Source organism: Panthera uncia, chromosome A2 (genome assembly GCF_023721935.1).
Source record: "Panthera uncia isolate 11264 chromosome A2, Puncia_PCG_1.0, whole genome shotgun sequence".
NCBI lineage: Eukaryota > Metazoa > Chordata > Mammalia > Carnivora > Felidae > Panthera > Panthera uncia.
In genome coordinates this window covers 119928796-119943186 of record NC_064816.1, presented here as the reverse complement: position 1 = coordinate 119943186, position 14391 = coordinate 119928796, and the positions used below count along the sequence as shown (strand labels likewise).

Here is a 14391-nt window from a genome sequence, read left to right as displayed (position 1 = left end):
AGCTAACATTAAAATCAAATCAAAATTAGATTTAACCTTGAGCCAGGCAGGTTGTATAGTGAAAAACTGACCTTGCCCCAAAGTCTGGCCCTGGTCTTTGGCTCCCCAGGGGTGTGAGGGAGTGATCCCCAGGCCCCTGGAATACCCTGCCTATCCGGAGTATTGTTTTCTACCTGGGGGCTTTGGACACCAGACACTCTAACAATGGGATTTATGGTGGCGGCTTTGGGCCATATCACAACAGTCCCAACCTCCAGAGGAACTGGGTATGAAAGGCATTAGCATGGCCTCCAGGAGGAGCTGGAGACCACGTCATCCATGTAGATAGCAGGTGGTAGTCCCAGGAAAATCTTGGGATACCAAAGGCTCAGGTGAACTTCCGTGATTGGAAGTACGCTGTGAAGAGTGAATATTGCCAGCACTGTGGCCAAGAGGAGTTAATGCCAGTCCGTGACTCCATAAGAGATAACAGCAGAGGCTCATGCTTAGCCCTTTCCTGGGCTCTGCCCTGTGTCTCTTCTGATCTTAATCTGTATCCTTTCCCTATAATAAACTATAACCACTAGTGTAACAGCATTCGGTGAGTTATGTTAGTCCTTCCAGCAAATTGTTGACCCTGAAGGTGATTTGGGAATGCCTCCAAACTGGTGGTGTCAGAAGGGAGGGTTGTCTTTGTAGTTGGCTGGCCACACAGTTGGCTCAAACTCTCCTCAAAGGGTAACCTACTTGCTAAGATAGGTCCCATTTTTCTTTGTTTCTTCTTTAAACCATAGTGTTCCTCTCTTTTTGATATGAAAATTTAAACAGGAGATGATTTTAGACTTGGATGCAATGATGTTCCAAGCAACCCTTACCTTTCTAAGCATACTTATGTATTTTTCTTTCTGCTTTGGCCCCAAGAAAACTGGATTAACCTGGAGGGCCCTTCTGAGCTGAAATCCAGGCATCTAGAAGGCAGTTTAAAACCTTTCTTTTGGGTTATGCTGGTGGGGCAAACAGGAAATAATCTACCTGTGGCTGCCATGGAAAAGAATAAATGAAAGATGAAGGGAAAAACCACAATGAGGCTTTGATTCCAAAGTGGCAGAAGGCTCAGGGCCAGTGACAAGGTAGAAGGGGTGTGCCTCCTTGGTGAGAATACTGAGAATTCTCAGTACTGAGAATTCTGAGTGAGAATACTGCACAGGGTCAGTTGGCCATGGCAAGATCACCCCACTGGAGGTCAGTTGCTGTGCCTCCAGAGGAGGAGGCTAATTTGAGGTCCTAAGACCAACTGAAAGAGACCAACACAGAAGTGTCTGTGGATGAAAATACTGCGTAAGAAGATGGCAAGGCCAAATCCTAGCTGAGACACAGAAGAGGAGCTGGGAGGTCCAGGTGGCTTTTACGTGAATTGTGAGTAGACACAGGTAGGTGCTAAGGTCCAGAGGCAGTCGCAGCAGTAGGCTCATGCAATAAGAAGCGTGGACAGTTCTTGGAGAATTGAAGGTGGACCAGAGGCGCTGCTTGCCCTGACTAGTCTACTCCCTGACAAGACCGAGATACATGCACATTCTGGCTATGGGTGTGTAGCTGCGTGTGGGGATAAAGACGTAAGATGGACGTGGAATTGAGGGTAGCAGAAGTCACAGTTAGTTCAGAGAGGATGAAAACAGGAGAGAGCTTGGAAGGGAGCTAAGAAACATTTCCTTCCAGGGGTGACTTCCAGGGGTGATGCTGGGTGAAATGCAAAAGGGTAGGAAAGATATTCCCCATTTCCCTGTGAACCTAAAATCCAATGCGGGGGAGACAATGGCAGTGCAATATAGCATAGGTGCTAAATAATGATGAGCACAATCAGCATATCTAAGAAACTAAAGAAAGAACATTTATAGCAGCCTGGATGAGACTTGAACTGTACCTTCAGCTGAAATCAATGTAGAAAATGAGGGCATCCCAGGCAAGGGAATAACATGGACCCAGAAGCAGGAATGTACATTGTATATTTAGGTACAGTGAAAGGAATAGCCTAGGGCAGAAGTTAAGAGTGAGAGCAAGAGCCAGAGAGCAAGAGGGCGAGAGAGAGAGATCGAGAGAGTGCTAATAAGTAGGAAGCTAGTCTGACAGGTGGTACAACTCAGGTGTCTACTGCCACCTGGTGTCAGCATACCTTTTTGACAGATTCAGAGGGACTCTTCCTGAAAGATTAGTTTGCCAAAAGAAAAATAAAAAGAAAGGCCCATGTCACACTTAAAAATGAACATCTCATTTGATTCAGGGCTCTAGTTCTAACGGCAATTTGAGGCAAGTTATTAAAAGATGTAAAGAGAAACATTCTAAGCATGTTCTTCTTTGAAGCAAGAGAAGATTGATTTTAATTATAGAATAGTAGTGAGCTTTATATGACTTTCTCACACACACACACACACACACGAAGTCTGTACTCCTTGCCTGATCTCTTCTCTTGTTTTATAATAAATGATTAGTTTCCTTTATAGGAAAACACAAAGTGGGTTGTCCACAGAGTCTGTGATCTCCTGGAAGGAAGCCACTGTCAGTCCCAGGATGCCAGTATATCCAACACCGTTGTGCTATCGAAGTTCTAATATCCTCTTGCTCTACCTCCCGCCCCCTACCTCCCGGTACCTCTGCAGGAAGGACACATCTGTGAATCCTCTGGCATTATTTCAATTCCTTACAGCTGTAAAAACCACTGCATGGAAAGAAAAGAACATTTCCTAGACTGGGAATCCCCAGACACTTTCCCATCCCGAACAAGTGAACAGAGCTTTTGCTCTGATGAATTATACCCCGTTAAGGACAGCAGAGAGAGGAAAACAGCGCCGAGATGACTGTGGTCTACGAATGTCTGGGCTTTGTGGCAGTTCCCATTCATTCTTCTGACTTCTCTCCTGCCCTGACTTAAGAGCCCTGCTTTACTGGGAGGTTACACTTTCTTGTTACTATTTTATCCAGGATTGGGTCTGCATTAGGGAAAAAGCCCATTGTTGATGTTTCATACGCAGTAACTAGGTCTTCTCTTTCCCCAGTATGAACCACAGAGCCCAGCCCACCTCCTTGCCTCTCCCATCCCAAGGCTGCCAAAGTTTTTCTTCAGTGTGGCCCAAGGCAGCAGTGGGGAGCAGATTTGATATTGGCTGCTGAGGGTCTCCAGGGAGCCTTTGAGGTGGGGGATGGGGGGGGGGCATCTGCCTATTCCTCCTGGATGTCTCGGCTGGCATCCGGGACACGAATAGACAAGGCAACATGAGGCCGGGAAAGTAAGGTGAACAAGAGAAACGAGAAGAGAGGCGTGAAAATACTCGACATTTTCCCCTCAGGGAAGTCTCTGTGTGAATCCAAATAGAATTCAAATGACTTTGCATCAATTTTTCCACAGTACACTATCTCCCTAGCTTCTAGGAATTTCTCCATAACACACCAGTGAAGGAGAATGCAAAACATTATTAAAGGGAATTATCTAATTTAAGGACAAGTCAATTAGCAATTATAGGACTTAAGACACATTAACAATGCAGCCAGCTAAAAATTTTATGTGATTCGTAATTAAATTACCTTGCACCTAAACATATTTGATTAATGAATTAAACCAAATTATGCTGATCACAAAGATTAAATTAATATTTAATTAAATATCACATTTTTCTTTTTTTAAATATCACATTTTTATGCCAAATCAGCCCACGAGGGGTAGAATTGATTTGTGAATAAAAATTAGCAAAACCTAAAAAGTTTCCCAAAAGAGAAAAAAAATTTTTTTGGCTAATTTCTTACAAAGTTTTTCAATTTTTCAGATGATAGTTTACTATTTAAAATGTTGAATTGGATAAAAGACCAAAATAAAATAAAAATAAGAGTCTAAAATCCTAGACATCTCAAAAGTAAATTCTAATTCAGAAAAATTATAATTATTATTTTCACTTTATAAGAATATTTCTCATACTTATAATAGAATTTGCCCTGTGGAATTTATCATATAATTAAGAAAACCCCAAAAAGGTACCATTTCCTCAGAGAAATGTCTTCTTTGTTCCCTTTCTTCTCCATTGTCACAAACACAGTGGTGCTTGGAAGGCTGCATTTGTATGCTATGTGACCTTATTCTTTGTCCTTGAGGGAAATACTCATATTTCTTTGGAGGGTGAGGGGGAAATACAAGGAGTCAAATTTATATACAATTTATGTATATGACTTTTCATGATATCAAGGCAAATCTCTTTAGTCCTGTAATGATTCAAAACTAAGGTCACAACCACAGTCATGACTGTGTTTTCAGGTTCATTTTAGAAATTCCACCAATGACATAAAATATATAAGCAAAAATTTACATGGGTGAGATATCATATGATTGCCATTTTCTTCTTTATTCATTTTAATATTATTTAAATGTCATACAATGAACATATATTACTCTTAAAAGACAAAAATGCATTTTTATTTTTTAAATTTATTTTTAATGTTTATTTACTTGAGAGAGAGAGAGAGAGAGAGAGAGAGAGAGATTGCGAGCCAGGGTGGAACAGAGAGAGAAGCAGAAGCAGTCTGCAGGCTCTGAGCTGTCAGCACGGGCCTGATGTGGGGCTCGAAACTGCGAGCAGAGAGATTATGACCTGAGCTAAAGTGGGATGCTTAATTGAGCCACCCAGACTCCCCCAAAAACACGTTTATAAAAAGGATTTCAGGGGCACCTGGGTGGCTCATTCTGTTAAGCGTCCAACTCTTGGTTTCAGCACAGGTCATGATCTCATGGTTTCACGAGTTCAAGGCCCATGTCCAGCTCCGTGCTGACAGCATGAGCCTGCTTGGCTGTCTCCCTCTCTCTCTCTGCCTCTCCCCCACTTTTGCTGTCTCTGTCTCTCTCAAAATAAATTAATTAAACTTAAAAAAATTTTTTTTAAAAAAGATTGCAATGGAGTCTTCTCTTATACTATCTCATTTAGTGTCACCAATGAGAAAGAGTTGACTTTTAATTGTTCCAGGGATTTATCAGTGAGAAGCTATCCAATTAGTTCTCCATGATGTAAGCAGGAGAAGATATCAGCAATCAGAGAGATAAGTAGCTAAACTGAGGACAAGATTCTCTAGGGAAAGAAAGGGACACAGGACAATAACACACGGTGCCAGTACTGGCTGTCTACCATGTACAACATGGCACTGCCCATTGACCTTGGTCCTTGGAGGAGAAGCCCCACCAGGCCATTACTGTCCTACCCATTCTATAGGTAAAGAATCTGAAACTCAGCTAGCCACCAGGGTCACACAGCTAGAACACCGCAGAGTTGAGATTAGGTCCAACTCGGCATCACTCAGCACATTCTCTGTCCATTGCTTCCTAAAGCCTCTCTGAGGTTTGGTCCTCATCGGAGATCCCATGGAACACAATTACCTTTCTATATTGACCTTGTTTATCTTCTTTTTCCTGTCACATGTATCCTTGAAAGAAAGGAAGAAACCCGAAATCTATCCAACATTGGCCACCCTCACCCTCACTTGAAAATGCAGGAAGGCACACCTCGTGGTTGGGGCACGAGATCATCAGCAGGATGTGTGACAGGCAGGTTGTCCAGCTCCACTCTACTGAGTTCCCCTGCCTCTTCCAGGAAAGAGTGGCTGGCCGCAGAAGGGTGCCCTGCCACTACACCATGCATGGCAGAACGTGAGCTCATCTCCCATCACATCTGGTGCTCCAAACCTCAGTACACAAAGATCCCGGGAGCATTCTCATAAACTCCCCAACTCTACACATCAAGCCCCTTCCACAAATAAGCAACCCCCACTATAGTGCTGTGGTGGCTGCAGCAACTTCCAAGGGCAAAAGGCAAACATTTGCCTGGCCACCTAACAATTTTGGTTCTCTCTGTTCATGACTATGCCATTTCTCATGACTTCTGCCAAGGTGTTAATCATATTTCTGTTTGCAGTCCAGGGATCATAATATGAAATAAATCACCAAAGGGAAAAGAAATAGAAATTTGCAAAAAGGGACTAATCTCTGCAGCCCTGCTCTTCAATTTTTGTTTTCAACACACTCCTTTGAAATGGGATAAAAATCAAAGGTGTAGACTATTGGGGACCTGGGAGAAGTACAGCCTTTCCTTTCTTTGTTAGACAGAGAAGGGTCTAATCAAAATCTGCAACCGAGGCAGGGGAGCTTCCCAAAGAGTCATTATGGTTGCTCATCATTTAATTTAATTAATAGAAGAAATTACAGGAGCCATCAATTACATAGCATTTGGGCACATGCATTTACGTTATAATCACATTAAATCTGAATTACAACTCTTTCAGGTAGGTTCTTTTATTATCCCCACTTCACAGATAAGCAAACTAAGGTTTAGAGAGCTTAAATCATTGCTCAAGGTTGTAAAGCTGGGCTGTATTTTTAGCCCCAGAAGACCACAAAGTTCTTAATTGGTATGCCCTACTGCTTCCCCTCAGACTTTCAAGTGATGAGTATTTAGATTCCAAACAAAGCCTGGTTTCTCTGCCCAGCTCTTCAACTCACTCCGAAGTCTTACATTAAGATTTTTCAATTTAAAAAGCCATGCAGGGGCACCTGAGTGGCTCAGTTGGTTAAGTGTCTGACTCTTGATTTTGGCTCCAGTCATGACAGTTTGTGGGATCAAGCCCTGAGTTGGGAATATCTACCGTCAAGTGAGGAACCCACTTGGGATTTTCTCTGCCCTCCTCTGCTCACACACGTTCTCTCTATCGCTCTCTACTCCCCACCCCAAAATAAACAAATAAATAAACCTTCTTTAAAAAATGATCTTTCAATTTCAATAGACAAGGGTGGGGTCAGTCTAGGGGGTGGTACAGGAAAGAGGAAGAAGGGAACCCAGGGATTCAAATTATAACAGGAAAATGGCTTGAAAGAGCTAAACGTAGGAGTTGGACCCAAATGGTTTGGCAGACACAGCCATGTTTAGGGGTGTGTGATGACAGGGACAGTCCTTTTTCCACTCCACTTTGAGCTGTCTTTGTAGAACTTTATCTTTTATGTCCAAAGATCAAATAAAAAAAGATCACATTTAACGAGAACTAGGGGAAATAAACTGGTGGCAATTAAAGAGTAAAAATAACTTTTCTGTGGCTTCAGACCACAGGAGTTTTCTCATTTTAAGAGGCACAGGCAAATCACTTAAACAAGGCCTTTTGGGCTGTGTCTTCTCATGTTTCCTCCCACACCCATGGTGGTTAAAGTTATAGACAGTCATAGCTCTTGAACCCATGGAATTGTGTAATAAATGGAAGTACAACCAGGCCAGACTCATCAACTCACAAATTCAGCCTCGCAGCATGGAAGAAAAGGTTATAGAATCCATATTCTCAATGAGAGACCTCTCTTCTTCCATCTTCAAGCCTTCTTTCTACTCTCCCCTAAATTTGGTTGTGAAGTCTGATAGTTGGCCAAGATCTAAGGAATCCTCATTTCACTGCCTTGTTTTCCACCTGCAGATGTTTGGGACTAGACCAGGAGGCAGACCTGAACTGTTCCTCGGGCCTCAAATGACCAAGCTCACTCAAACACCCAAGTCACCCAGAGTTGTTTGAGATTCCCATCTCTATCCTAAACCACTGTAGTTTAGACAGAATTTGGGAAGCACTCCTCAGTCTTAGAGTCAAGCTAACACCTAGAAAAATCACCAGCCTTCCAGTGAGTCTGCAGACACAAAAACAGAATGATCTATAGGAGACAGCTCTGAAATACTCCCTACAATTTCTTTATTTGGGACACAATGTGGTACTCAAAATAAGATCAGTCTCAACACAAGAAAGAAAAAGTGTTTATCCTGTGACTTGGGGTCCCTTGTTTTGTATGCCAGAAGATTTGATATACTCTGTTTCAAGATCAGGTCAATCCTTGGTCTGTAACCCAAACCATCCCCCAAAACACTGTACTTACCGGTAGAAAGTGGCATAGTCCACAGTTGAGTGGCAGGTCTGAAACTCCCAGGATTTGAGTTTCTGGCATTCTCGATGAGCTCGGAGCTTTACCTTCACTGTCCCTTGACACAGTTCAGGCACTGGTTTTTTTCGAGGTCTGTTGCAGAACTCATTGGATTCTACCCTCCAGGACTCAGCAAAGTCATCCACATCAAACTTGAAGTTTCCGTCTCCACCAATTAAATCATCACGCTTATGTCCATTGTAGTTGCCACAAAGACCACAGAGTTTGCCCTTGAGATGAGGGGCAGCCATGACTTCGACAAAACTGTCTCCATCCCAGGATATTTCCAAACCTGGAGTAAAAGGAGAGGAAAAGAGGATCAACCACTTCTGAATCCACCAATTATTCCCAAGTGCATATATGTAAGGACACAGTACATATGACTAACCTCTAACAAGGAACACTAAGTGTCTATCCAAATTCCTGTTACTGTTTAATCTCACCACACTAAATGTTGTATGACATTACATGAGTCACTTACTTTTTGGGGTTCAGAAGTTTTAAACTGTATAAAGTTTGTCCTAACCTGATACCTTATGTACCCTGGCTTGCCTTGCAGAGGACTATTCATTGACCGTGGTCCTCTAAGATTTATAGTTTTGCCCTTTCCTATAGTAATTGTGTTGGTCCAACTTGTGCTTTCATTTATCCAATGATAAGTGAAATGTAGAAATGTAAAGATAACAAAGATGATAGTTTTTAACGTAATCTTCTTTTTATCCAAAAATCCTCCATGCAATTATACCAAATGTCAAATGAAAATTTCCAAGTTATTTGTTATAGTGGAAGTATCAAGGTAATAAATATATAGCTTCTGAATAGATCCTATTCAAAGGAGAACACTTATATAAACACAAATGTTTGCCTCCTCTTTGTTTTACAGACATCCCTGAAACAAGGATGGCTGTTTAATCAATGTTTCTTAGGGTTGAGTTGTTGTAGAACCCTTCCAACCTTCATAGCCCCAAGCTGATCATAAACTTCAACATTTGAGAAGACACTGGAGGCTACCAGGCCATGGGGGAAAGTTTCTCGTGTGCTAGATAGAATCAGCAGGACAGTACAATCTTGTTCACCAAGGTAATAATCTTCACTCCGGAAGGCAGAAAATATAGGCTTCTCTTAGTTTGCTGAACTGACCATCTAAAATATTGGAGGCTCTGTCTGTAAATATTCATGTTTTTTCAGATACGCTAGCCCAAGACTTCCAAGATCCATCAGCCGATGAAATGACCCCATTGAATAGAATTTCTATATCACATGTAGGACAGCCAGGTTATGTGGTCACACAGCACAGATCAGTCTGACTAAAAGGTCAAGAAGAAATGTTCTCATGTACCTCCTGATATTGTGTGTGAAGACACTGTGCATTAGATAAAGTTGAGGACTTTTATGAAAAGCCTTTTGAGGTTCATTCCAGTGCAAATGACAAACTCTTCTTTCTGGTCAGAGTTTTTCTTTATGTTTCAGGTGTGCATTGGAAGCTTTTCTTACTCTTTTCCTGATATTACCCTGGCAGTGCCTGAGTTTCCCAGCAAATAGACAAAGTAGGTACCAGTTCTGTGACATGAACACCAGGAGAACATCTACAAAAAGCTGATGTTCATTTCTGCCCTAGGACTTCTCCTTATTCACTGTCACTGTCTCCTAAGAGTGACAACCCAAAGAAAAAGTTTTTGTTTGTTTTTTTTTTTAACAGAAAAAGTCTTCCCATGTATGTATTTTTAAGTCTTACCCTCTTGGGTTTCTAACAAAATCTAGTCTTTCATTTGGCCTTTTACTGAGCCTCTGGAAAAAGCAACATGACTTTCCTCTTAGAAGACCTTGCAAGACTAGGTTGGTGGACAAATGTCCAACAGATGCTCAGAAGTTGGGGGATAAGGCAGTGATGGGAAAGAGAAGGTCAGAGGAGGAAGGAATGGATGTCGTCTGGATATAAAATTGGCATAAGACAAAATCAGAGTGATGTCAGATTAGTAAGAAATGCCCAGAAGTAAGATTCTAAAGCCAATATTCCCTAAGTCAGAACATGATCCAAGAGGAGAGAAGGCTGGCCAAATAGCATTCCTGTGAGTAGGCCACACAACTGCCACAAGAAAGAGTTACAAATCCACGTTAGGGAGTTATTGACAGAATAAATCTGTGCTGTAAAACTAGGTTTCTCAAGAAATAAACAGGCCCATATGGAAATCACTGTATGGTACATGAAAGGAATGGAAGTGTTCTTAGTACAAGGCAAATGGTAGAGAAGACCTCTTGGTATGGAGAAGAAGTTGGATTCAGAAAATTAAATAGAGTTGGATAAAGAAGCAAGAAAGAAGGTCATAAGAAAGTCTCTCTTAGAGAGAGGCAAACCAAGAAACAGACTCTTAACTATAGAGAACAAACTGATGGTTACCAGAGGGGAGGTGGGTAGTGGGATGGGTTAAATGGGTGATGGGTATTAAGAAGGGCACTTGTTAAGAGCACCAGGTGTTGTATGTAAGTGATGAATCCCTAACTTCTACATATGAAACTAACATTACATTGTATGTTAACTAACTGGAATTTAAATAAAAGCCTGGAAAGGAAAAAAATCTCTCTCAGGAGTAATTTGATGAAGAGAGTAGAGTGATGGGGCAAGATGATCAGAGAAAGGACACACTGTGAGATTATCCACACACTGGACTGCCCTCCTCTGTGGATCTCTGTGACACAATGGTGTCATCTCCGACAACTACAATTCTCCTATAAAGTGATTTATATTTTTTCATACCCCATCATCGAATACATTATCTGGCACCTAGTGTGCACTCACTAAATGAATGAATTACCCTGTAAATTGATACATTTTGAGTTGAATCTGCAAAGCCAGAGAAATTGTGAATTTCATGCTAGTTAAGACACTGAAATAACAATTTTGAAAAAAAGACAAGCAAACTATAATATGATTTGTAATAAACTCTCTAAGGTATAGAAGAAACATGACCTCACAAGCCTGTAGCCAGGCAGCTGCCCAGCAAGAGAAATGAGGGAAGAAAATCAATTCCATACAGCATTCTAACTTTTAGAGCATAATTCCAAAGACTTTCCATGTTGCAAAATTTTCCAAACTGCAAATCTCTTTCCTAGACAGTAGGCAAATACTATTCTTCCAAATGCCACAATGGTTGAGAATTTATATCCAAAGGAGTTCCAACATCATTACTGACAATGATATAACAAATTTGAGAGTTTGGGCAACTGAGTTCGTGTGAAATCAACTCACAGTGGACAAGCCAGTCATTATGTTCTTTTCATGCAATGGATTGCCTGTCCGTTGCATGTCTGGGAAGATGCAGACCCACCGTTTTTAGCAAACTCTTCTCAAAACTCTTGACCTCTCAGTCATAAAACATGGTCCCAAAAGTAAGAGAATAATTTGTAATTCACTCTCTCTTCCTCCTCTTTCCTTTGTTATTATTATATTAAGAGGATTTTCACGGACCAATGCTAAGGGATGACTTACCCAACTACAGATGGCTTTGTCTATTGCTATATCATATACATATGTGTTTGCATGATTATTATTACCCTCTACATGAGTAAAATCCATGCAAAGTAAATTACAATAGTGACAGGCAAAAAAAATGAATAAGTTATAAATGAAGAAATTGCTCTTTCAAAAGACATTTTAAATAGGCATCTTACGAGATGAAAACATTGTGGAAGTGTTTGAGAGGCCGGGGTTAGTTCTTTCTACAGCTGGGATGAGTTTCCCAATTCCTCTGCACGGGAAACTGAGTAGAAATAACTGGCAGAGTCAGAAGGCCAAAGCCAAAGCACATGTCCCATCTGGAGGTGTAAGCAGCAGCCACATTCCTTCCACTGCATAAAGCGCCTTCCAATTATCCCTTCTCACCAGTGAATGTTTTACCAACTTGTTTTTCACCCTTCAAATGTATGAACAGTCTCCACACCACTGGTTTTGGGGTTGTGTTTTTTTGTTTTGTTCTGTTATGTTTTGTTTTTTGAGGGGGAGAAGTCATTGTTCTTTTATTTTCTTGCTGTTTTTGTTTTGCTTTGTTGTTGTTTTGGGTTTTTTTTTGGTTCTTTTTTTTTTTTTTTTTTTTTTTTTTTTTTTTTTGGTCATTATTGCTTTTGCTGTTGCCCAACTTAAAGACAGAGGAGGTACAAAATCTATAGACATACCATAGTAATGCTTAAATATGGATGGTTTTTCTGTTCAGATTTTATACCAAAGGAAAAAAAAGAAAAAAATATATATATATAGTCTCCAGGTTCATAAAGTGTAGAACTCTACCAAAAATAAAATAAAAAACCACACTCCCACGTGTTAATGCCTTCGGGTGGAGCTGACGTAACTCTCTCAGGTAGAGTTGATGAAGTGAACAGATGGCAGAAAGGAAATATTTTTAAATTATTCACTAAGTGCCAAGAGTTGGGGTAGGAGTGTGATGGGGGTGGGCAGTGCTTTCTCAAGCTACTAAACCAGCCCCGTGCCCTCTGTACCACCCCGGTTGTTATTAGGTAAGGCAGCTACAGCCTAATCCCACCAAGCCACACGGCCACCTGTGCTCCTCTGCCAAATGATTCCGTCATGAAGTGCTGAGTTCATAAAACACAGGGGCCAAGAGTCACTTCTCCCCACTTCCCAGCCTCCGAGCTGTAGGCTTGATATAAACTGTTATTTTGAAAAAAGTTCCCTTTGATCATATGAGGCTTACAAAATTACAAAAATAATCTATGGGAGAAGAACACTCCAAGGATATACTGTGATATTTTAAGTAGACAATCAATAGGTGATAAAAAAAAAAAAAATATCCCTAAGGCGTAGTACAGACTGAGATTGGTCTTGGGAGAAGACTGGTATCTGGAAATGGAAGTGTTCCACTCATAGGATAATCTCAAAGCACGGTTAGTGCCCAGAGGAATACAGTTCTTCCCTAGGAAGCAGAAAGTTTATGCTACGGGTAATTGTTCAGCTGGGTATTAAGGGCATCACATGACTTACTTGCATCATGGTAATAGAGATGGAAAGAAGAAAGGAAATTGTAAAACTGAGTTCAGGGCCAAGAAGAGTTAAATTCACTAATCTAATTATGGTGTTTATGATCTATTATTATTTTCCTAGCAGCCTCATCCTTTCACTAATTTTTACAATGTGGAATCCTTACAAGAGTACACTTATTCCATACGGTATTGCCAGCTATGAGGGGAACAGTATCGAACCTCCTAGACTGTTAGCAATCTTCCAGTATCCAGGATCCCTTTGAAAATTGGGCTGTGGTTGACCAATAATTTCCATATCAGTAGAATCCATTGTGTTCAGCTGGCATGCAAACAGATAAGCAAGGTGCTTCTAATTAGTGCTGTATAATAATGAGCTATCTTGTGCACAATTTACAGGGAGCCACAAACTGTAGCCTTCGTTAAAAGAATGAGCTGAGGCCTATGTCTACAGAGTGACATGGCATTTGAATAAAACAACAGGTGTCTGAATTTTCTGAGGAGGACTAAGCCCTCTAAAATTGAATAGATCTCTTCACACCTGCTACATTCAAAGTGAAGTTGGGAATCCTCCCTTTATAGAATGTTCCAATACATTAATATTTAAATTTTTCTCACTGCAACCATGTTATGCTCCCTAAATAAAAGCTCCCTAAGCTTCTCCTTGGCTTGCTGCCTTTGTTTAGCTAAGCTGGCATTCCATAAACTCAGATCAATTTGTCAAATGTATTTTGGCTTGAAGTGAAACAATTAACAAGGTTCTGAAGGACAGCAGAGAACAGACTCTGTAGTGCTTCAGAAGTGCCTGCTCTATCAAATATTTCCCTTTTGGATCCATATTATCTAAAGGAACTGGAACATAATTGACGCTTTGACACTGTTAAATTCTCACAAACACAAAAAGCAAGAAACATACTGATTTCCTCAAGTATACACCAGGAGAACATGAAGTTCAATATCCAAAAATATGCATTAACCAAAGGTAGCATGGAAGGAACCATGATATAACTGAATGTGTAAATGAGCTGAATTCATTTTGGGGGCCGCTATTGAAGGACTGCGTTCTGCTTCTAAGATGCCTCGTTAGCTATGCCATCCCGCAGGCAAGAATTTGAGCCTTCACCGAGCCCCTGGAGTAACCTGCTAGCAACGATGAACAGTTTGGCCTTGGGGGGATGTGTCTAACAGTGGAGTGGAATAGAGGGCCCAGTGGGTCTCAGGTAACATGGGATGCTGAGAAAGAGTAGTGGCAGCACCTCCGTGTACCCAAGCCTGGGGGACAGTGCTTTCAGAGCAACCTAAGCATCTTCCAGTGGAGCTCATGTTTCTAGACATCAACCCAGCAAGTACCTTCCCCACGGTCCAGAATGGACAGCACTGCTGGTCACACAGCCACGCACACTCCCATCTGCACACACACACATTTGTGGTTTCCTTTTGAGGATTCCCCC

General features: G+C 41.2%; 1 protein-coding gene across 1 annotated transcript in view; it reads right to left on the bottom strand.

Annotated features, from left to right (window-relative positions):
- The window catches only part of BMPER (BMP binding endothelial regulator), a 246556-nt gene that overhangs the window by 63988 nt on the left and 168177 nt on the right, over nt 1–14391 (bottom strand). The window contains exon 13 of the mRNA XM_049641682.1: nt 7907–8243. Coding sequence (XP_049497639.1) covers nt 7907–8243 — 337 coding nt within the window. The remainder of the gene's footprint in view (nt 1–7906; nt 8244–14391) is intronic.